This window comes from Aquila chrysaetos, chromosome 13 (assembly GCF_900496995.4).
Source record: "Aquila chrysaetos chrysaetos chromosome 13, bAquChr1.4, whole genome shotgun sequence".
NCBI classification, from domain to species: Eukaryota; Metazoa; Chordata; class Aves; order Accipitriformes; family Accipitridae; genus Aquila; species Aquila chrysaetos.
The window spans coordinates 17,510,436-17,536,109 of record NC_044016.1 but is presented as its reverse complement, the minus strand read 5'-3'; the positions used below and the strand labels follow the sequence as shown (position 1 = coordinate 17,536,109).

The 25,674-nt window shown below is 40.8% G+C and overlaps 1 protein-coding gene across 8 annotated transcripts in view; it reads right to left on the bottom strand.

Annotated features, from left to right (window-relative positions):
* The window catches only part of TTC7A (tetratricopeptide repeat domain 7A), a 185,641-nt gene that overhangs the window by 59,900 nt on the left and 100,067 nt on the right, over positions 1–25,674 (bottom strand). For all 8 annotated transcript variants that reach the window (XM_030036155.1, XM_030036156.1, XM_030036158.2 and 5 more), the window contains one exon: positions 3,602–3,718. In XM_030036155.1, the coding sequence (XP_029892015.1) occupies positions 3,602–3,718 (117 nt within the window). The remainder of the gene's footprint in view (positions 1–3,601; positions 3,719–25,674) is intronic.

Sequence of the window (25,674 nt, the reverse complement as noted above, 5' to 3'; positions counted from 1 at the left end):
CCCCATGCCCAGTAAGAACCACCATCCCTTGGGCTTGTCTGCAGAAAGATTTGTTCACAGGTCTGCTGTGCTGATCCTTTTGAAACAGACCAATTACCACCTTCCACCCAGGCGCCAATTTCTTAATTTCAAAGGGATTATTTTCTTTGTTCTGTTCAAACAAAGGAGGAAAATAAAAGCTACCACATAGCACCACTTTATGAAAGGAGGACTATCTGGTCTTCTCTTCTACTAGACTTCTGTCCTCACAAGAGAGGTCTTCCAACGGGAAACTCAAAAAAAAAACCCCAAAAAACCCAAACATGTACCTAACGAAAAATCACTTAACACAGATCTCCTGAGCCTTCCTGTCATCATATAGTCTGCCATCCCCTCAGCATCAGATGGTGATGATATCTCCTCTCATCATCCATTAAGGGACAAAATATCAAAAGGAAAAGTGACTGCCCTGGGTACTTTTTCTGGCACACTTCCAAGCCTGCAGCTCAGCCTTTGGACAATATTCCTCCTAGGAGACAAGCTGTCACAGAGTCATGATTGCTGTGGATGCCCCATCTTCCAGTCTGATCAGTCCTTTGGTAGGGATTGCACAGGACTCCCTTGAATTTGCATTAATCTAGCAGAAGAATTAGCTTCGGACTGCTATTTTGTTTTAAACATGATTGTTCCGTTATCACAGAAAACAATAGCAAAAGATAAACCAAGTCTCATCATTCCCAGCTAACAATCTAGGACTGAAAGACACTTACTGTCATTCATCATAGTGATAATCATATTTACAATAGCTAATTAACCTTTTACTTGGAGTTCGGGATCAAACATTAGGGTTTCTGTTAAGGGACCCTGAATTCTTGTGCATTTGACTGTCTGCACAAATCTCTGGCCTTGACTGGGCCTCCCTGCCTTCCATACAGGTTTCTACACTGATACCCCACTTGAGACTATCATGTAGTGACAGATGCAAGGGAGAATTAAATTCTCTGTCCTGGGGCTCAGCCTTGCCTAGCCAGGATTAACCCAAGTGTAAGTGCCCTGGCTGGGGCCTGCTGGTGGAACCGTAGGGACATTTCTGTCTTACTGGTGCGTTGCGTATGCAGGAACATGGCAGCTGCACTTCAAAATATTACTCCCATGAGGTGAGCACTGCTTTGATGCAGCAGCCATCACCATGAAGTCACTGTTCAGGCACAAGGCTGAACACTGGCTTATATGCTATACTCCTACACAAAGGACAGGTAAGGAGATTGGTGGATGGCATAAGTTTGGCCACAAGAAAAACTGACCACGGGAGAGCAGCATTCAGAGAAGGCTTGATGAGATCACTTCTGTTAACAAAATCCACCTCAGTACAGTCAACAGCAATGGCCTTTTAACTGGGAAAACAGACTGAAATCCTAGCCTGAAAACCAAGTGGACTGCATTGTGCAAAACAGCCACTCCCAACAGCTTTATTATCCTGGAGAAGGGCTGAAAATGAACTACTGCTTCAAAGCTGCAGTACAAGGCCTTCAGCCAAGAAAGCTTTTCCATGCACCATGGAAGGGACAGCAACCAGATGATTTGCCTTCCACATACAGGCCTGGAAAGGCTGACAGTGGGACATGTTGCCACTCCACTGCCCATGTTTGCTGAAGGAAACACTTGATTGTGAGAGACTGCAGAGGCACCAGTTTATCAGAGAGAAGACAAGAGGGGACTCAAGCATGGCATGTGAATAGCTGCCTGGGGAGAAAATATTGGCCCTGAAAGACTCTCTAGTCTAGCAGAGTCATAGCAAGATTGCAAAGCTGGGAAACTTAGGTCAGACAAATGCAACCAAATGTAACTAAAGTGCAATTTAATGGTGTAGGCGATCAACTGCTGATTGAACTAGTAAAGAGTATTGGGTGCAACAACTCTTAATTTTATGTAAATACAGGCTTCTCTGCTCCAAGAGAAAAATGGCTGTGTCCAAGTCTCATTGATAAGAATTCTCCTTAAGTTCCTTTACAAGGCCAACCTGGAATATTTTACATATTTGTTAGCTGATACTGCTGCAATTTGCTTAATACAAGGGGCTTCCCGGATCATCAAATCCAGTCTAAAACTGCAGGTACCAAGTTCATTCTTGTTACCTTTCCAGCAGTACTTCCCAATAGAAAATGCTTTATGACGTATTTTTTGAGAAAGACAAAAAGTCCCACTGGAAACAGCAGTGAAATACACATTTAAGAGATCCTAAAAGCAAAAGCAAAGCCATTTGTTTTGTTTAGGCTTCTATGGCTAAAGCTTATAAGAAGTCTCTAAAGCTATCACATCTTGGGTTTTTCAGTATAACAGCCAAAGCACAGCTTGGGATCTGAATGCAGTCCAAATGGCTGAACTATCCATTTGTCTGTTTTCCAATGTACTCTCTTCAGTCTCAGAGTTGCAGCCCCCCCTAGCAAGAGTAAATCTTAGTCATAATTGTTCAGTGTGAATTTGATCAGCTTCATGAGGACTACTCATAGGTATAAAGATTATTCATGTGAGAGGTACACGACTGAATCTTTAGCTAAAGAGACTAAGGCCTAAGGAAATCAATGATTCCAGCCTGTAAGAGACCATTTCTCTGCTGCTATGTAAATATCTTGATTTTTGTGTTTGGTCTGCTGCTCATTAGCTAAAGCAACAAGGAATTACTAATAATCCCTCAAGGACAACTTGTATACAGACATGCATCATTCTGTACATACACTTCTGGTGTTTATAAAGTTTATGTAAATGCATACAGAAATTGGGGAACAATACAAGCTTCATCAGTCTGCTGTTGTGACTGTTGCCATCAAGCATGCTGTCCTTCCCTTCAAACACAACCTCTATGGACATTACAGGTGAGAGATAAGTACAGTCTTGGGATAACATTCCCAAGACAGTTGTACAGTGGTATCATAACTAGGACAATATCCAAAGGGTCTGGAAAGGAAGAAAACCCAACCTGGTAACTTTCACACTTTCTGAACTTCTCATTTTAGAGGGGAAGGAGATGAGAGGGAGGGAACAAACAGGGAACCTAGCACTGTTTAAATGCAGATTTATTAGGACAAGGGAAGGGAGAAAGATGCTACATCCTTCAGTCCTTTCGTTGCCCTGTTAGGACCAGGCTATGCTACTGGCATGCAACCACAGCATATGATAAGAGCCTTAGCCGTGTGCCTTTCCTTGGCTTACTCAGTTCAGGACTGTGTCACCCCCCCCACATTCCTGGGTGCCAACTACTGCAGACTCTGAGCAATAACTCATGGATGCTCAGCACTCGGCGGGGGGGGCAGAATCTGCTCTCCATTCTGGACATCTGAATAAGGATAGAGATGTTTAGACGTTCAAATCAGAAACCCTTGGTTCAAACTGCTTCTTCCATCTTAAAATATTGAGGTTTTGTTTGTTGTTTTTTTTTTAATCATGGCTATTAAAATCTTGCACTTTTTTTTAATCACAGCTAGAAATATTACTTATGTTTCTTTTTAAACAGTACTGTTTTTTACCCTTTCTGCAAAATAACTTAAGTATCTAGACAATTAAAGAAGATAACTGCATCTCCATTATGAAATCTGAACTTGTTAGACAGTGGAAAAAATCCTACCTGTGCTGTAAAACATTATATACCATCTGCCACATCTGCAACATATGTCTGCATGTCACCAGAGCGTCTTCAGGTCCTTTATGTATCCATTCCAGTTTTACTTTGGTGAAGAGTAAGCTGCAAGATGAAAAAGAATAATTTCTGTTTTATTGGAATCTCATAAATGTGGAGAATCAGTATCACTCTAGCGAGATCCTGGCAGCTGGCATTTTTACTTGCGTTGTATGTGCAGCAATAAAAGAAAACACTGTAGCACAAAACATTTCATTTGGCTGAACTTTGTTTCCCCACAAGGAGACAAGGGGATTAACAATCTTCCTCAGCTGCAGTCAAATTTGTGTCACAAAGCTGGCAGGACAGTGTTAAAAGCAATGCATTGCAAAGCTAACAAGGTGAAACATAAAATGAATCTCATTTTATTTTGGAGAGCATTAAAAACAGAATAAAAACGAATTGCCTTAATACATATGCCAGGCTCTTTTCTTAGTCTGGCATCTTCTTATAGCACTGGCTTATATAACAAATTTCAGACACACTTAATACACGCGGACAATTATGTAACACTTCACAGGAAGGAAATGCCTTTTTTTTAACCTCAGCTGGCAATCATCTCATCCCCCTCGGCAAGACAGCTGATAGCCCTTGTACATTCTTGTTCTAGGTAGTGTAACTCCTGCTACTATTCTTATACCTAGAGAATATGTACTTGCACAGACCACTGGAATTCAGCAGAATTAGGTCAAACAGAGGTTAGAAGATAGGGTCGGCAATGACACAACCTACCACTTGCTGCTAGCATGGCTTTTAACACCATCCTTCACAACACCCATGATATTTTTTTAACTGCCAAGATGATTGAATTTATTTCTGATTTACTAATGTAAATTTACTTCTCTGCTTTAAATGTTTTCATTTTGAATTAGCTCAATATGGCTAGCAATTAATCCACTGGATGCACATATATGTACATATATGCATACAACATTAACAGCCGAATGTTGAAAATCCTAAAACCAGTTTTGTTGATGTGACTTGCAGGCTCCTGGGGAATCCAAACAACTTCAGAAAGAGAGAACAGCAACTGCATAAATGACGTTAGAGAAGACTTTGCAGCTGAGTAAGAGATCCTTCACTTGCAGTAATTAGAAATCTGCAGCCAAGACTCTGGTGCGTATCTACAGTAATGTGCTAAAATGGTAGTCCCATTCTGCACTAACAAACATTAGAGGTTTTTTCCAGGGGGGCAGGAAGGGAAGGCACCAATATGTAGCCCAACTGTATCCACTGCTGTAGTGCAGTCTGCTCATGGCTGCAGCTACAGTTTGACCTCATAGGACAAGCATTCAACTAAATTTCCCAGGTACAAACTTAGGCTAGGAAAGGAAGATCAAGATTCATAATCAAGGGAATTTGTCTTTGTCTTTTACTATTTTATATCCCTACTCTATGTTTACCTTTGATTTTCTTGTTACTGATCTGAGCAAAACAAATACTAATTAAAAACATCCCCTGCTCTTAAAGATACTGACCCCCTAACTGAAAGGAAGTGCCCTTATTATGATTCAGGTAGTTATTTTTGGGCTAGATCCATGGACTGATCAAAAATTTTGCTGGGACAAAGAATATAACAGTAGACGCACTCTTAATAAAAATGAGACTGAATTCTAAGGAGTGGTTAGCAATGGAAACTGGTCAGTGATGCATGCTGCTCTGTATTCCTTAGTTAACTGGGCTCATAAGAACAAAGCTTGTTTTAATACAACAGAATGTAGAATCAGTCACTCAGGGGCAAGGAATACATACCACACTAGAAAGACGGGAGGTTATACCCTGGAGTGCAACAGTATTATAAAAGATAGCTTCATGAACGTGAGCTTCCTGAACAACAATGTAGTTAAGAGGTGAAGCAACCCTTAGCATCCATATACGGAAGCACAATCAAGTAGGAGCTGGAAGATGTGGTTATTCCTGTTCACAGCATCAGCAAGACACTTACTACAATCCTGTTTCTAGTTAACTCCAAAAGATGACTAAAAATGGGATGAGGTTCAGAAAAAGGTTATGGCAAGTGATCCAAGGGCTAGAAAAACATATTTCGTCACAGGCTTAAGAAGCTCAGTTTATTTGGTTTAACCAGGAAGCAGCCAAGAAATTATTTTGCCCCAGCCTGCAATCACGTACATGGAGAAGTATCTAATTGTAGAGTCTTTGATCTAAAAGAAAAGGTATCAGAAAATCCAAGGATTTATTGGAAGCTGAAACTAGTCAAATGCAGATTTATAGGTAAATGCAGACACATAACTATCAAAGAAAATAATCTTTGCAGCAGCTACGTTGTGTGCACAGTAAATTCTGTAGTATTTAAAGTCTGTTTTAGCAAGACAGGATAACATCCAGAAAGCAATGGTAATGCACAAATAGAAGCTATGGGTTTGATGCATAGGCTTGTGAGCAAGCTTCTTTGGACTGTGCTGTGCAGAGGGGTGAGACTGCATCATCACCTTCCTTCTGGCAATTACTCTGTCGAAAATATTCTACTAGTCCAAGAAACAAACAACACTGAACAATCAATGCTATTTTAAGCATACAGAATATTTTTTAAACCACTACAAACTTTCAAAATGAAAGACCTTCTAAAGCACTGTATGACCCTCCTTGCAGCAGAAGAGTGGTGGTCAAGGAGCCTCAGGCCTAGAGAACAGTCGTATTACATCCCTTATTAACTCCACGCTTTTCAATGCTCTAAGATACCACTCTTAATGAAATAGAAGAATATAGGAAAGAAGACTCTACTAGCAGCCAAACTACTGTACAGGAGAGTTATATTAAGGGTTCCTTCTCCCTTTCACATTAGTAGGGATATAGATGGCTTAGTTATCAGCAGGCAATTAAAAACACTACATACTATATTTAAACATTGCAGTTAAACATTAAAAAGACAAGCACATCAAGTTCTTCTCTCCATTACTCTGCTGTTTACTGCTTACAGTGAGTATATGTCAACTTCTTCGGGCGAAGATGCAATGTTCTATCTCAGCAGAGAGAACTAGTGAAACATAGGAAAAAAGCTAATCTCTCACAAAAACATAATGAAGCCTCAGCATAGCAACTGTCTCTGCAGTGCAACACTACCAGATCTCGGATATATCACGCATTGTTAGCTGTTGTGGTAGTTCACCTTTGCAGTAGTGCTACTCACATTATTGTGTAATAATATAATGAACCAAACCAAAAGGCAAATAGGAAGAATGTAAGTGGCAAAAGGAATCAAACCATACTGACAGCAGTAGTGAACAACACAATTAAACATGATTATTAAAAGGTGGAAATACAATCAGTACATTAGGCCACATGTACTATATGCTGTTTGTGTTTCTCAGCTTCTAATAGGTTTTGTAACAGCAAAACCAGATAAATAAAAATATAGGGAAAACACTAAAGTAGGTGACACAGTATCACTTATCTCAAGCTTATTTTATTACTGAGATAGCACTCTTGCTACAAATAATTTGAAATCTAATGGGTATTGTGTCATATCAGTGTCTGCACACAACTCTAAGGCCTAAATAAAAGATATGTATGCACAGATCTCACCTCATCATATTTTCTTAATATCATTTTACTGTACTTTTGTATGATGCTTGTAATATTAAGCAGAGCAGACTCTTAAAGAGATTCAATGCATAAAAATAGCCCCAATATTATCAATACAGTCATTGGTAATTCCATTAGCCTCTGAAAATGAAAACAGAGTGATTTGGGCTAAAGTAAACACATAAAATTGCTACTAAATAAGCATAGGCAAAGAAAGCAAAAAATCTACAAATCATTCTTGTAATGTGTATAATGTCAGGGACAGTAACTATGGAAAATAACCAGTGCTTATTCTTGATACTGGACTCTAAGCTCCCTTTCAGAAGAGGTTTTCTTCTATTGTGTACGTGGACAGTATGCAAAAGCTTCTATTCCCTGATGTAATGTCAGGTTACTGCCACAAGCAAACATACATAACTATCACAGTAACATTAACTCTGGCAAATTAGAATCTGTATACGGTTGACTTTGCTGAAATATGAAGGTCTGAAAATTCAAAATTAGGTTTCCCAAATATCAAAATTCCAGCAGTATGACAGAAATATCACTGTAATATGCCATACATTGACAAAAAAGCAGGGACTGCAATACTGGAAGGCCTATGAAAATTTTCAGCAGCAAGCAAGCTATTTTGGTTGTTTTCAGGAGGTATTCAACATTTGTCTTCATAAAGACTAATTTCGGCTACTGATACTCACCATGTCTCAAGGTCTGGCCAAATACACCTACCGAGCTCTCCTGAGAGTCTTCTAATCCTACATGGCTAAATGCTCAGCCTTTAAGTTCTTTAATATTACCCATGAAGAAAAGAGGGAGTTCTTTCCTGAGGTTTAACAGTTAATACTTACTATCAGAAGGTTTCACATGTGCATATGGTATACCATAAATGCTTATGAGGACATCTGTGGAAGTTGTAAGTTGCTCTGTTTAGTAATAACCTATTGACTACTTTATGGATGCTCTAAGACTGTATAAAGATTTATTAATCAGTTAATTATTGGAACTTTTCAAAGCTCCTTTAAATGGCATTTTTAGTATCAAATGTAGCTCATATCAAATGTAGCTCTTTACACGTTTATACAGCATCACAATGGAATCTCTGTGCCCTACCATCTCACAAGTGATAAATAATGCTAGTACTATAACAAACAATAACACATTCCACTCGTTTCAAGGTTGAGAGACTAAATTAGGAACAATGATTATTATGTAGTCATTTATCTATATGTTTTGCTATATATTTTGCCATTCACTGGCTGCTTATAAATCCCTCCAGTTTTTCAGAGCTTGTCAGCAGCTGCTCAAAGATCTACATGTCTTTGAGCTTTACCAGATCAGGGCCATCATTCCCCAAGTCTTTCATTATTTACCCAGATTTGCCTACCTACACACACAGCTGCTGGGTTATTTTGGATTTTGAATACAAAAGGAAACAAAACACCCCAAACCAGCAGCAATATGTCCCAATTCACAGAGACAATTGTGTGTATTAGCATGAAGATACTGAACTTCTGCAACTAATAGTTGTATTTTGTTTCTTTCTTTCATTAAATGACAGGATGCATGTGCCTGTTTGTTTGTGTGTGTTTACAGACATTTGCCTGGAGAGAGAAACCAGAATCGTAGTCACAGCTCCAAGGACAGCAAATGCACTTTATCCAGTGACTGACTGATGGGGTGTTGGAGCAGCATGCAGGTGCCCAAGTGCCACTGGACAGCAGAGACCAGCTCACCCTCCTACCTCTTTGAAGCCCAGATAAACATTCCATACCAGCTCCAATGAAAAGCAGGGGAATGCCACAACCTGAACCGGTAGATGGCCTGAAGATACTCTCTGAGAAACTGCGAGGCATGGATTCAAACGCCCACTTCGTCACTGAACTCTTGAATTAGTTTCTTCCCCTTGGATACAAGTGGATACAGGACATAGACTGATCTAACAGAGCTGGAAAGAGGATGGAGGAGACAAGAAGAATGATCAAAGTTTTGGAACGCTTTTGATATACAGAGATAGTAAACAGACTTCTCAGCCTGGAAAACAGGCTGAGAGAAGAGATGACAGGTTTATAGAATCATGAATAGCATGAAGAAAATCAGGAAATCAAAGCACTCTGTCTTGTTTCAATGAAAGAAGTAAGGAATATCCAATAAAGCAATCAAGCAGTGGATTTAAAATGAGCAAATGAAGTGCTTTTTCATACAACGCAAAAGTAAAGTGCAAACCCCATTGCTACAGGATGTTCTGGAGCAGACACATAAATAGGTTCAAAAAGGGATCAGATAAATTCACAGATGACAGGCCCATCAGGGGCATTAACATAACTTAATGCAACCTCTGGCTCCAAAAGCCTCTGAACCACTCAGCTGACAGAAGCGGGGATCACATATGAGGGGTAGGATCATCCTACTGCCATGTTTCTACCTGCTTTTCCCTGTGCATTCACCAGATACCCTGCTGAAGCCAGACAAGCCCTTAGTTTGATCAAGAATGGCCACTCTCCCATTTTGATATGGTTGAAATATGATTGCAGCCCATGTTCTTTTTATAACCCAGATTGTCTGGTCTTGTTTTATGTGCCAGTATGAGAGGACAGTGTATCTGGAACTGTAGTATCTTCACAGCAAATTAGCGGCTCAGTTTACCAGTTGCTGAGTTTAGCTTCAGTGGGGAGTCACCTATACAAGCCAATTAGTTAATGCATACTCTTTCACCACAACCATTATGGTTTCATTAACCTTCCCAGAGCACCTGCTAAAGCCCTAGTGACGTTATCAATAAGAAAAAAAGTTGGCAAAATTGGAAAGCTGCTTTTAATCTCCTGCATTTTTGTTGATAAAATCAACATCAAAGTTGCTGTCTTCTCAAATAACTCAGTGCTTCTTGCAGTCTCCTGACATTTAAGGGCACATTCTCTAGTTAAAGTAATGCCAGCAATCCTGACTGCAACCTCCTTTTATAACTTCATACTGTGCCATGTTATCTATCACTTTACCTACAAAAATAAATTGATCATATACTTTTACAGACATACAGTCCTTTTTTTTTTTTTTTATGGCTCCCTGCCCATTTATCCCCCAATATGAACAAAAAATAAAAACGGGGAGCCTAGTAGCATATCCAAAGAACTGTTGACTTCATCTTCCCAGCCCAGGAAAACTAGCCGACTCAGAGCTGACATCTTAGAAGAATGTCCTGCTCAGAGCCCCAGTCTTGCATGACAACAGCAAGTCAGCTAACTTTGTTCCATGAACTATGACTGCAACAGCACAGCACTGGGTGAGAACAGCTTCCAGAGAGGTAGATTCTAGGCTATTTAAAAGTTTACATGATGAAGACAATTTGTGAGGCTTAGTCTTATGACATGAGGCACCCAGAAGGCTCTTGCTCGTAGAGGAGGGAAACAGAAGAGGTGATCAGAAAAGCTAAGACTGCAGCCCAACCTGTCAGACTGCACAGCAAAAACAAAGGAATGGCCACTGGCACGGCTCAAGCTCTGGGTGTTTTTTCTTGGACTGCCTCCTCCTGCAAGCTGCAGCTTGTACGTGAAGGCAGAAGGGCCTCCTGTCAGTCAGGTGAAGGTCCTGCCGATGGACTACATTGCATATCTCTGCATGGACCCAAACGTCACTTCCCAAGACAAACATGTTTGCAGCCAGTCCAGCAACCTCATGCACCTATTTCAGCATTCAGGTCCATGAGGTTCACTTTTGATACAGAGGGCAAATATCAGTCAATGTTGATGTGGCTCATCCCGAAACTGCCACTTATATTGGAAGGAGGTCTTTTAACAAAGCCCCTTTATCCTCTAAACCCAGGCAGGTTGTCACTTGAAGGAAAAACAACAATTAACTAATAGTCTGCTGAAAGAAAAAGCACACTGATTTGCTGGGGGTGGGGAAGCACTGAAAGCCTTCCTTGTCTTCACCACCTTCAGAATCAAGCCATAACTAGAAAAAAAAGAAGAAGAAAAGAAAAGAAGAAGAAAGGCACAAAAAAAAAAAAAGGTGATCAGAATTATTATCTCCTTTCCTTTTAGTTAGATTGTTCATTTTGAATCCCAGACTTGTGGTATTTTGCTTTTTGTTAAGAATGCAGGAATCGAGCAAATTGTTAGCAGAGCTGATAAAAACTCTTCTCTCACCCTGTGTTAAGTAGGATCCTTTAGGTGATACACCTGAAAAGAGTTTTTATCTTCCTCTCACCCTGATGAGGAACTGGCAAGAAAATGATTTTGTGCCACCACAAATCATATGTATTTCAGTCCATATCTTGCCTGAATAAAGACAAAAATAATTTTCACAATTATAAGTTTTACAGCAAAACCTGGAAAAAAAAGTTTCTGGTTTTGCTATGCAGAGTGTTTACGTCAACTTTTTATATGTAATTTCCCTCTCCAAGCACAGTGCATTAGAATTTCCCTTGCAACACTTCAGAAGATGTTAATCTGAGGTCTAATTTGCAAGTGACCCCCCCACATTTTGTTGTGAATTGTTTTTTCTCTGACAGGCTCCAATTACACAGAGTACCCCCCATTGCACTGGACACTGCAGGAGCATATCTGAAAGCCGGGACCAGGTCTCAAGCATCCAAGGCTAGGAGCTTAGAGGTCTACCTCCTATTTAATTTCAATCACGAATTCAGTAGCAGTTCAATGCATCGCTTCTCCAGCAGATGCGAGCCCTGGCACTTAAATTCAGGTGACTCTGTGGTGCAGTATCTCATTTATGGGTGGAAACGGACACCTACAGTGCAATCTCAGAGGTGTACTGGAAACTGTGGTCCACTGTATTTCACCCGTGGTGGCCGTGTGGCCAACATCCCATAGACATGGGAGAGCCATGCTCTGTTTCTTGCTCTCACATGGCTTCTTGGCCAGTCTTGGTCAAGTCACTTCAGCTCCTTGTACTTCAATTCTTCTAACTGCAGAGCAGATAACGGGAATGACCTTTGCAAAGCATTCGGAGAACTAGGTTCTTCATCATTGCCTTCCCCATATCCTTTACATTTGATCTCTTAATACTGGTGCTCTCAACTTTAGAGTTACTTGTGGACAGGAAGGAAAGCAGGTTGAGTTCCTCTGTAACTGACATCACTTTTAAAACATCTTCTCACCTGTTGGGCTTGGTTCTTCAGAATTTCATCAGATGTGCCCCCGGGTAAATCCAGCCAGCCCTGATTAAATACAAATTAATTTGGAAGGGCAGAGCTGAGAAATATCATGCTGTCACAACCACTGGAATAACTCTTGATTTACAGAAACGGAAAAGGAAGCAAGGCCTAGGGTCTCTAATTGCTGAGCTGAGATCCTGCCAGACAATAAAAGAGCATTAACAGGACTAAGCTGAATTACTTAATATGCTGCCAATATTCCTTTCCCCAAAGACCGCAGAACTGGATGCTTCACTTACACTTCTAAACTGTTGTATTTTTCAGAAAAGCTTCTAGGACATGCAGTTTAGGCAGCTTTTAGAGGAAAGGATACCAGGACTCTGGCTAATAAAGTAACATTCAACATCAACCTCCAAGTCACCTCAATCTGCAACCAAGAACACACCTTCTGTCTGCAAAGGTATGTCAGAATCCCGATTCATATATTTAAAATAGAGTAAAATACCTCCTAATTAACCTAGTGTCAAGGTAATAAAAAGTGATAGCTTATTGATATTATGGTTGCATAAATTATACAACAAAATATAGTAAAGCAGAAGCCCCCTAGAGGATTAATAAAACATTTTTACCCAACTTGACACATTTATGAAATCTTGTGTGTTACTGATTGTCATAGTTTAACCCCAGCCAGCAACTAAGCACCACGCAGCCGCTCACTCACTCCCCCCCCCCACCCAGTGGGATGGGGGAGAAAATCAGGAAAAGAAGCAAAACCCACGGGTTGAGATAAGAACAGTTTAATAGAACAGAAAAGAAGAAACAAATAATGATAATGATAACACTAATAAAATGACAACAGCAATAATAAAAGGATTGGAATGTACAAATGATGCGCAGTGCAATTGCTCACCACCCGCCGACCGGCACCCAGCTAGTCCCCCAGCGGTGATTCCCCGCCCCCACTCCCCAGTTCCTATACTAGATATGCCGTCACATGGTATGGAATACCCCGTTGGTCAGTTTGGGTCAGCTGCCCTGGCTGTGTCCTGTGCCAACTTCTTGTGCCCCTCCAGCTTTCTCACTGGCTGGGCATGAGAAGCTGAAAAATCCTTGACTTTAGTCTAAACACTACTTGGCAACAACTGAAAACATCAGTGTTATCAACATTCTTCACATACTGAACTCAAAACATAGCACTGTACCAGCTACTAGGAAGACAGTTAACTCTATCCCAGCTGAAACCAGGACACTGATACTTGGAGCCAACAGTCTGAAACTGCATCACACCCCGACTGTATTAGTAAATTAGAACCACACAAAATTTGGCTTTGCTATAAAAACAATAGGCTTACTGTAAAACAAGCTTTTCTTTTTCAAAATGCATTATGCAATGTTGTTAAACACACCTCACTTTTTCTATAATTTTATTTTGGGGCAATATTATTTATGCCACTTTGGCACTACTCCAGCAAAACACTTATAAAAGGTCTTTAAGCACATGAGTAGTCCTGCTGAAGTCAACATGAAGTCAATTATTCCTTTCCTTAAAACAGCTTGTGCTTAAGAACCTTGGTAGATCCAGCTCTTTATGAGAAGAAGGCTTATGAGAGTCTCCTCTAACTGCTTAACTTTGCAGAGGACAAAGCATAAACGCGAGTAACACAAGAAGGGCCAGAGTCTGCCAATATTTAGTGCTCATTGTCTGTGTGTCTCAGCAGAGGTGAAAAAGATGGAAATCAATCTGCCAAACACCACTGAATTTCACTACAGGATACTGGTTCTGGGGCAAGTGTGCGCATGTTTCAACCTGTGTTCTGGCTAAGACAACCCACCATATACTTATGACAGTTCAGAGGCAGTGCATTTTATAAGATGAACTTGTTCAGTAAGATATGGAGGAGCAGGTTTCTATGCCAGCCTGAAAAAAGATGGGGAAAGACATGCTTAAAAGGTCAAAGAAGTGACAGAAGCAAAGACAGACAAAAGCTCCTTCATTTCAGAAAAAAACCCCACATAATCTAGAACAAACCTGTGTTGTGATAAGTATTCAGAAAACTGCTGGCTTCACCAAAGAAAATCCTATAGAAAGAAATAGATATTTTGCTACCAGCAGGAAACACATTTGTCTAAGTCTGCAAACCAAAACCATGATGTAAGCAGTCTGTGTTAGCACCAGCTGAACACCGCACAGTAACAGCAGCAGGAAGACACAGGAGCATGACCCTTAACGCAGAGCTAGCAATCAGTGTACAGACTCAGGTCTGTACTTAACAGACAGATGTGCTGAAGATCATGCTACTGCAGTTTCACTCAATCCTTTACTGGCACAATTAAGTTAACCTCACAAAACCTGTGCTTACCATTTGGCTTGACATAGCACACTGACTTACAAAAATTAGACAGACAAAATTGTATTCATGGTAGTGCTGGGTTGCTTTTTCACCACAGACTGTTTTTGGAGATGCACTAAATTTCCTTATGAAGCTCCTTTATAGTTCCTTTTCATCCTGTACAAAGCTAATTGCATGGTCAAGACTTGGAGCCCTTAATTCCTGTCAGGTTTGGGACCATGCAGACTGGCTTTGGCAACGACGGCACTTTTTGTCATGTTGTTACCCTCCCATACAGTACAGGTTCCCCACAGATGTCAGGCCAGCCGGCTGAACTGATATCGTGATAGCTTTCCTTAACCGTTACTCTGAGACAAAATCAAACTCAGGATATAACAGTGAACAGCTCTGTATGCTTCCAGTCATATCGAAAAGCGTCACCATGATTTAAATACACACTGGAAGCATAGTCCAACTGACTGTATTTTTTAATAAATCCAGCTTGTTCAATATACATAGACACACTCTTCTCCGAGATAAGGTATGTGTGCAGCCACATAAGCATTTCAGTTTAACCTAAATATTCTTTCTTTTCGTGGCACAAATATAATTAAATATAAAACAAATCTTTGGATTTTTTTCCTAAAAATTTCCCAACTATACACATCAACCCAAGGATACTGCCTACTTACAGAACCCAGTTCCACAGCTTGCATCCTTGACTATTACTTCAGCACAAGGTTTTCCTAGCAGAGACCTGTGCCCAGTTCAGCTGAACACTAATACAGTTCAGGATTGTGCAGGCTGTATTTTAAATGTGAAGCTTCATTTCCTAGCCTTGCTGGAAATTGTAACTTCAATGTTGCACATATGACTCCAGCAGGTGCACCTTACACTGTACAAATAAGCTGAGTCACTGCTCATGAGTAACAAAGAAAAATCAGCCGTCTCTCAATCTGTCAGAAATACCTAACAAATTTCAATTAGAACTGCCAACAAAAACTAAAAGCCTCAAGAGAAAGGTGAGAAATACATGCACTGCTAAAAAAAACCTCAAATAAAAAGAGAATCCATGGCAGATTGAGCCTAAAATCAGATTAATGGATTATTTTTCTGCAATATCTATTACATCCCAATGTGACAAATCTTCCAGATGTGCTGAGAAAAGATGACACAATATTATAGATCCCAAGCACTGCATGTATGATTAAAGAGAATCCTTTGGGAAAACATGTATAGTTACTACATTTGAAATGTTCAAAAATAGCAATATTTGGCCTTCTTTCCATAACAGCCTGAAAACACACCTCAGTGTAAAACTGCAAATACAATTTAAATGATGGATAGAATAAAACAGGCTTGACTGTTGAAAAACAGGTCTTATTTATACAGTACAGTGCAGGTGATAGTATCAGTTGTATAGTTGTGGTTCTTCACCCACAGACTACTAGAAGGTTGGGTTTTTTTTTTTTCAGAGAAACAGTCCAGCACTTAGCAACCACTGACCTTTACATATTTTTAATGCCACAGTGCTTTATAAAACTGAACTGTGTTCCAAAATTTAGAGCTAATAGCTGCAATGAAACAGGTAAAAGGAACTAAACATTCAGGGCCAGAGAGTAAGCTAAAGGGAATCAGTTCTGTTCAACTGAAATGAATGGATTTTCATCTTTTTAAACTAGCTGGGGAGCTGGCACTCAAGCTTCAAGTCAGAAAAGCTCAGGCAGGCTGTCTTCAACTCCCTAAAAATGAGCATGCATCAGATAAACACAGAAATGAAGTGCAGGGTCAGTGCAGTTTGATCAGCTTGTACCAGCTGACTTCCTACATTATCCCTTTAAATAAACCATTCATTTGCAGAATTCTAGCCTGCAAATTGAAAAAAAAAAAAAAAAGAAAAAAGAAATTAGTTACTGGAAACATTCCAGTGACTAACCAAAAAAATCCCCAAACAAACCCCACTTAACCACCCCCTGTTCAGTTCTTCCATAAGGATCCTGCAACTGAAAAAAAGAAATTAACAGAAGCTATGATGAATAGCAAGTCCCAGCCTTTCATAGGGAAAAGCTTTATACTTTCCCTTCTCCTTTGCAGAAAGAAACCTGTGAGGAAACGCCTGCCTTCTGCAGGACTGCCAGTGCCGATTGGCAGAGCAGCCCTGCAGCAGAGCTGCAAGGTGCCCGAGGTCAAACTCTGCATCTCTGTATCTCAGCCAAGAAGGGGGACAGAAAGAGGCTGGACTGAACTCCTTCACACCTGCTCCTGCTGACAGAACACAATGAAATCCCTGTGTTTATTCTATTTCACATGTCCGATTAATTCAGTACAGAGCTCTCTGCAGAGTAAGAGATCGGATCACACTAGGATAAATCAGAAGTGTGTATTTATAATCTCTGCCATCTGATAAGTTAGCAGCATGTACCAGTTTTTCCTTGAAATAAGTCTGAAGGGGAGGAACAGATGTCAACCTGAAAGCATAAGAGTATTATAACTGCCCTGTGTTTTACCATTAGGCATAAAAAAAGCTTTGCATTTATGTATGCCTCTACTTTCCCTCTTAAAAGGCCATCGTGCAAGGCAGCTGTAATTCAGAGTGCACAATCTAATTTCTATTTCCTTTCCTTTCTAAACCAATATATCCAAAACACAGGTATAGCGTTCCTCTCCATTCCCACCACACCGAAGGCATTGTATATGCATTATTATGTCCACACCTTTCCTGAAGTACCTTGCTGAAAGGATATCCAAAGTCACTGTGCAGAACTCCTTACTCCAAGGCAACTGAAAGCACTCAGGCTCTCTGCTGACCTGACTGGTAGTTTTGCCTCTGGAAGGCTTAACAGAGCCTGTCATTATGTATGTGATATATGCTACCATAATTAATTCCCCTCAGGGAACGACATCCAGAGGAAGCACGGTTCAAATACACAGCATGCACCTGAAATTTGACATTTTGAATCAGATTCCCAATACCTAAGATGCATCCATGGAAGATCTGACATTTTTATTTTCCTTGAGTGTAGATACATGGCATAAACTAAAACCTGTCATAGAGACTGGCTTAAAAAACTGTTGAAACGTACAGATAAAAATCAGTGTTCTTGCTCTTGAACAAATTTGATTTAATTCATTAGAAATCCAGAAGGTGTTTAAAATTACCATGTGCCATTTAATATAAGATGAAGTAATAGCTTCCTTCAGCCTTAGTGGAAAAGATTCAGAGCTGTAATCCTTTTTCAAATAATTACCATGTTCACCAGGCTTCGGCATAAGATGACTCCAAGCAGAAGAGAAATGGAGAGACTGGATATGAAAGCCTCAGTATATACACACACCAAGCTGAATGGTGATGAGAGCACTTTGCAGGCGTTTGTCAAGTCACAGGCCTGAATTATGCTACAATTAGAACTGCGAGGGAAGGGGTAGAGCACGTGAAAGTATCAAGTGCATCTACCACCTAAAAGGGTCTTTGGAGAAAAAAAGAAGTAGGGAGGGTGGGTAGGAATGCTGACTGGGTGAGGCAGCTCCTCAAAGCTACAGCAGTGAATTAATGCTTTCACACATATAACCTGTGGTTTTGACTCAGCCATGAGCTGCTCTGTGTGGCTACCCAGGGAAATGAGCTTGTGGAGAGGGGAAAGTTAGTAGCTGACATAAAGAGCTGGCACAGGTTACTGCTACCCCCCCCAACTACCACCCACCACCCCCACCTCTTCTACCCCGCCTCATGAGGCATGTATGAGTATTTCACTTGTGCAATTCCAGGACAGTGCAACTATATCCTTACTCAGGATAAACTATAGTGTTTGTTACCCAGTGCTTAAGGAAATTCTGCATCAGTTTGCATGAATGATTCTCTCCAACAGAAATGAGGAGCGGCTGAGGGAGCTGTGGCTGTTTAATCTAGAGAAGAGGAGGCTGAGGGGAGACCTTATCGCTCCCTACAACTACCTGAAGGGGGGTTGTAGTGAGGTGGGTGCTGGTCTCTCCGTCAGGTGGCTGGAGATAGGACGAGAGGAAATGGCCTCAAGTTGAGGCAAGGGAGATTTAGGTCAGATATTAGGAAAAATTTTTTTACTGAGAGAGTTGTCAGACATTGGAGTAGGCTGCCCAGGGAAGTAGTTGAGTCACCAACCCTGGAGATATTCAAAAAACGAGTAGATGGGGTACTTCAGGACATGGTTTAGCGGGCATGGTTGATGGTTGGACTCGATGATCTTAAAGGTCTTTTCCAACCTAAATGATTCTATGATTCTAAATGGCAACATAAAATCCAACATGCTGACTAAATAGTACTGCAAATTACATCCTTGAGGTCAATTCCTGTACAGAGTATTCAGGACAGCACTCAGTAAATTTCTTGGACATCTTTTTCCTGGAAGCCCTAGAGAAGTTAGTAAATGCACAAACATGTGAGCTGCAGTGCACTTTTAGCATGAATGAGACAGAGAATGAATTAATTTGCAGAAACATCAGCTCTGCTGGAAGCTGACAGATTCCTTAATGCATCAGATTTGTGATTGCTTATGGCATGACTGATTTTTCTTTTTCCCTGTGTGTTTTTCTTCCACTTTGTTCCTTATTTATAATGAGGTTCTACAGTAGCTACAGTTGGCAGACTTGATATCGATACAAGCCTTCCCATTAAATTTTCCCCAATCCCCTTCTTCTCCCACTCTATGCCAAGAGCGCAGCTCTATCTGTCAGGTCTCTCCAAGTATAAATTTATTTTTCAGATAATACCTGCCATTCAGTCAGCCTCAATGCAGAATTTTTAGTGTGATTCCAGTTACCCGTACAGTTTCATTTCTCCACTGAAAACTGTAAATAATAATGTAATGTGCCTGATTCACTCAAATCTGGTGAAGTCTGCTTCAGTAAACCCTGCAGATCCATGTATTCCAGACTGCCATCTCTTCTGAGCAGTTTGCTGTTTCCAATGGATACAAATGCTGATATTTATATTCAGAATTATAAACAATGGACAACTGAAGCGTCAAGTACAAAACCCACCACTTTTGCAAAGCCACTGCATCACAACCACCGCAGTGCATAAATTTCCAAGTCCATAAAAGCTACCATCTAGACACTACTTAAGTTGTAGAACACATCATCTACTTGGTTTGCTCCGTAAAACAGTTCTGTAGAAGTTAACCCAGCAAAGACTACCCTGGGAAATGGATTCAACTGAAACATTTCACCTCTCTCTGTAAGCTGTGTGTTCCCTCTTATTAAACCAGCTAATCACCTTGACGGGGTAGCCTGGAATGGCTTGGTACAGCTCTGCACCACTGCGAACTGCTCCATCCCAACTTAAGATACACTTCACTGCGGGCAGCATCTGCAGCAGCAGATAGGAGAGGCTCTGTTCAGATATAGCACCCCTCTCTGCCTAAACTGTGTAACTGTGAGGCTCCCTGTGTAACAGAAAACACAGCCAGGGCACTGGACTCACCCCTCCCTCTCCTCTCCCATGGGCTGTGTCTCAGGACACATCCATGTGACAAATTTTTCTTTTGCTGCCATAAATAAAAGTTAAACTGCAACTTACCTTGTCAAATGAGTCATTCCACGGTTTATTTTTGCTACTCAGGAAGCAGGCCCAAATTACAAGAGTGAAAGAAATACTATGACTGCTCTAAGTTGTGTCTTCACTTGGGTCCTCAGCCAATTTTTCTTAAGTTTTAGAGTGCAGACCAGTCTCCAGAGCACCTATGACTACTTTTTATGAGCACGGTGGACTGGCAGAAGAAGGAAGGCACAACCTTAGCAACAGCAATTACAGCTACATCTCATGCCCCTCTATCCACGGAACTGAGCTACACCGGCTGCTGTATTGCAATCTGTTTTGAACACTACCACTACCCTGCAGGGAACTGTGATCTACCATTTTGGGAATTTTGTTCAAGAGAATCCAAGGGATGAACCTGTCCAGTCCAGCAGCATTAGTCTGTGGACCACAAATCACAAGCACAGTTATGCAGGAAACATCGTGCAGAAACTGCTGTGCTCTTACAGCTGCTATGCAAGAACACAAAGTTAAATGCTCTCGGGAAAACACCACAAACTGATGTGACACAGAATGAAGCCTGAGACTTACTGCCTATGCTAATTAACTCATCCTATTATTAATTTGTTAAAACAGAGAGAAAGGCAAAAGTTGAGTTTTTCATTAACAATCCTAACTAGAACTGTGCAGCAAAGATGGAAAACCCAGCCAGTTCTACTAATTTTAGAATGTTTCTGTTATGGGATTTAGTGCTGTAGCTGATTTAGGGGGAGTAAAAAAATATCTTTCCAGCTGTCAAATGAAAAGAGATGGATTCAGTTATATCTGGCCAGCTTTCCTTAACATGTTTGTGGCTGTGTGCTCCCCTCTGCCCCAACCTGACCTGTATTTCCCGTAATCCTTATCAAGTGATAACCACCAGTGGTTGGATGTGTCTGGTTGTGATGGCTGCATCTGGCTCAAAAGTGGATTTAGGGGACACAGATAACCGCACAATAGCCAAGGGCTAATTTGAACAATGCACCCACCTAACCACAGTGCTGGTTGATGTCCAACTCCAGCCAAATTTGGAAGAAGCTAACATCTGTAGTTGGTATGCAAATGTGACTGAGTCAACTATCTTACTCCATAAATAGTGGACAGCCCAGGGCCCACTGAGCTCTCCTGCACAGCAGCGGGTTGCATGCCAGGATCTCCCCTTGAACAGAGATGCCTCTTAAGGTTACTCCTCGAGGTTGAGAGAATCGTGCCGCAACAGATTCTCGGTAAGCAGTTAACAGCGTGCTGAACTTTGAAATCTTAGCTAAGTGATATAAAGGATTGATTGTGCATATGGAATTGTTTAGACATAAACTGTTGACCAAGTCTGGGACTAGGAGTGGATGCAGCCGCACCTAGACTCCTCTCTGAGAAGGAGTTTAGAATGCAAGGGGTTCTATTCTGAACCTTGTAACTCAACGGGAGGGTCTCCCTGACAGTTTTGTCTGACCCTGTCCTCTGTGCGGTAAGTATCAAGTGAACCTGGCCATCAAATTTAGTTAAACCACTGTTGCATTTACTATCAAACTTTGTTAAATCACTGTTTTATATCAATAAACATATTGCTACTTCTCTCTTATGACTGAAGTGCATCACTCCATCCACAACAATGTTGAACGAAATTGCTTTTATTTGGGTCTTTTAAGGTTATATTTGTCCCCTTAAGATGCATCCTTTGTAATACCCATCCCATCCTTTGTTAGGATCATTAATTTATTTTAAATTAAATTTAAAACCCAAGTTTTAATTAACTGAAAATATTAAGGAGCCCAAGTCACATTTTTACATGAACACAGGTGTTAGCTCATATGATATGGTAAAACTCCAGCTCTGGTCTCTACATTCTGCCTCTCTACAACCATCTCACCACCTTCAACTGGCAGATTATTCTTCCTAACTTCCCAGCCTAATCTGATACATGCTATTGTTATTCCATGTTAAACAGCTGTTCTACTCTTCCCCAATCACGGCTGCATTTCACTGGTGTACAAAGTGATTACAAAATGTTTGATGCATCACAGGGCTGCTGGGAAGTTCAAGCAGAGTATCATTGCAAGGAGCCTGGGGCTGAAATGGTTTACTACAGTTATACACCATCTAGGAAACGTGCTTTTGCAAAAGAACAGCTTTTTGCTTCCTTTCTGCTGGTGGACAAACAGCATCTTATTATGCAGAAGAGGTGAATTACTAGATTTTCTGATTTGCAGGAACAGCCCCATAAAACTACGTAAAAGCTTCAGATGGGTTTTCTACCTTCCCTCAAGTCCAAAGAACAGATTTTGGCTTTCTCTCACTCTGTTTTCCCTTCTATTTTCCACACCTCCGTTTCCTTGCCTGCTGCTCCAAACACTCCACCACCAAATGGCTATAGAATTAGTAGGAGCAAGCAGCTGTTGCTTGAAAGAGGAAATACATGGAATGTGAGAATCCATTCCAGTGCAGTAACGCATTTAGTTTTATTGGAGGCTCATAATGTGCATTTATGTCTCATCCATTTGAACAGAAAGTTACTGAACTTTAGAAAAGACAATTATTCACAGACAATAGAAGAAAGGGTCAGGGATGACTTTTAAAAACTAGCACTTTTTTAGTTCCTGAAGCCAGAATAAGGAAACTCACACGTAGACTGTCCAAACGCAGTAACAGCTTTGGGGAGACAGAGCCAGGGCCCAGTACTGTGCATTCAGCTTGCTTCAGCAAATGCCATGCTTCCTTTAAAAATGTCTTCCTGGTCCTCATAAAACATTGGTTTGGCAACAGAAAAGCTCTCCACTGAAGTTTTATTAGACCTTTTTATTAATGGAATAATAATTCTTTCTGCCGTTATTTAACCAAGCCATCACTTATAGGTTAGGATTTCTGTGAAAACCTAAAAGGGGCGCGATTCCCTGGTTTCCAAGGGAGGCCGATTCCTGCAGGCCATGCTGAGACCCCAGTCTTTTACTGCAGCTCCAACATGCGCAGATTTGGTTAAGCTGTGCTCATTACCACTTGCAGCATCCTTCATTACCTTCCTTACTCATTCTGCTATCACCTGTTACACATGCAAATGAGCATATAAGACACAAACAGTATATATTTATATACTCTTCACTTAAATGCCACAAACTGTCCCTTCCCAGGTGGTATGCAACTTCCTACGGATTTGCATCCTCTGCCCCCGTCTCCCATTGCAATCTGTCTCCGTTCCCCCCCACTAACCCTTCTCCCAGAGCCACCACCCTCATGGCAGTCTGTTGCCATGTCCCTGCAGGTCGTACCTGCTGCACCTGTGCTCGCTGTCCCACTGGCAGCTGCCAACCGCGGCACAGCATGGCTCAGCTCGGCTCTGCCTGCCCCCTCTGGCCTCGACTCAGCCAGCTGCTTTTAGGAAACTCGCAGAAACGTAATTATCTCTGGGACTTCTAACACTGTCAAAACTTGTTTTAAATCAGCCAATATTTTCAAAAATGCTCGAAGTATAAAAAGCCCAACTGCATAATCCCCATTTCTCTAGGAAAATGAGTTAAGAAAGCAGGAAAATAATTAGAACATTTCCATTTGAAGGCAAAAGAAGCAAGTCCCTCCATAGGTTTTAGGAAAAAAAAACCACAAACCCACAACCAAAACAACAAACAAACCCCCCCCCACCCCAAAAGCAAACAAATGAAAATTTCTAAATAGCTTTGAAAATACAATAGTAGCTATTAAAATAGCATGGCACACAAAACTGATAAATATGCATATTTCAGGGCTGGATCAGAGACTGATGTCCTGCTCATTGGAAATATTCCTTCCCTAGCTAGAAACTTTGTTTTGTTACTATAGTTACTCTCACTATAAGTGGCCCTGACTAAGGCATGAGGTATTTGTTACATAAAACCTGGATGCAACTGCAGCCTTAAACTTCAGAAAGTACCAGCTCTGCACTCAGTCCCGCTTGCAAATTCTGTTCCAAGCCCAAACTCGAAATGCTTTCACACTGATTAGGGCATACTCTTGAGCAACAGTTTAATGGCACTATTTAAGTGCTGAAAACATAATCAACATTGTTCACGATACACACTAGAACTGTGAAGGAATTTAGATGGGACTGTGCGCTGACCAAGATGAGCAGTAACTTCCTCCCCAGACAATTATGCTGTTAGCAGTAGCTGTCATGTACAAGAGAAACTGGCAGTCGAGTTTAATAAAATTTGCTGAGAGGCTGTTGAATTTGATGGAAAAAAATGCTTGTAGCCAGTTAGAAGAGCACCAACTAGAAAAGACATATCCTGCAGCACTGTGATTTTTTGTTTTGTTACATTTTTATCAGGTTAGTTTGATAAAGTTTAACATCAGTAAGAAAAAAATAAATATTCTCTCTTCCTTGGCCTTTAACGTATTCTGGTTTCACAGAATTTTTTTCTTGTTCTTCTGGGGGATATTTTCAGCCAGACAAACTACTATTATGCATAATCTTGGAAAAGTGGCTTATGAGATCCCCAGTGAAAATAGGGAGATGACAGGACCTCACTTTTTAAGGTAGTCATCTGATACTGATACTCCAGTACTATATGCCAGTCCGATTCAGGCTCTCTGTGCTGTTCTCAGCTGTATTTCTTCCCCTACTTGGGTAGGGTAAAACAGTGTGGCTTTCCTTCTCTTCAGCTTGAAATCTAGCCACTAAGCTTTTTCTTAAAAGGCCAACAGCCCAAGCAGAACCTGCTCACAAGCCACGATAAGCACTTACAAGTGCCAAGGTCAGAAAATACATCCGTTCGTACACTTGTTTTCCTGCAGTAAGCATTGCTCAGGTTGGGGCCAAGCCAATGACTAGGGATTTTTCTACTACAACACTGATACAGGGCTATTTAGTTAACTTCTGAAATGGCAGATATAGCCATTTATACTACACAGCTTAAGCTTTAAGCAAGTTGAAAAGTACAGAAGAGTGGAAGGGTATCTTTCTCTTGCCTTTCCTTTCCCTTCCTCTCTCGGTGCCGACACCCTGTACTATTCTTAGTGTGCAGAAATCAGTGGTGTTAATTTCAGAGTTCACACATCAGAGGAAGCATTTAGAATTTATTCATTCATTTGTGAAAACCTGTGTATGGCTTTGTCCTTAATGATAGAGCAAAACATTTTTTTTTAGCTGTGACACTATTTGCAACCAGTCTTACAGCTTATTACAGCCTCATAAGTGCTGAAGAGCATATCTGCCCTATCCTGTAAGAAACATGATTTCCTTAAGGTGCTGTTGGGATACAGAATTGCTTCATCAGTTTTTCGCTGTAATAACAGTGCTCGCAGTGACACCTAAAACCATGATTTCTGTCTCTCCCACGTCTTGCAACTAATCCCAGACGAATGTCCTACTCTATGTAGGCAAATAATGAGTACCTGCTGGAATACATAATTTGTAAGCACTGCTTCTAGCTTTTCATGGCACTGCAACTTTACACTGTACCATTGCTTACACTGTGTTAGAGAAAAAATAAATTATTGTTCAGCTACAGCATTGCTTACATGC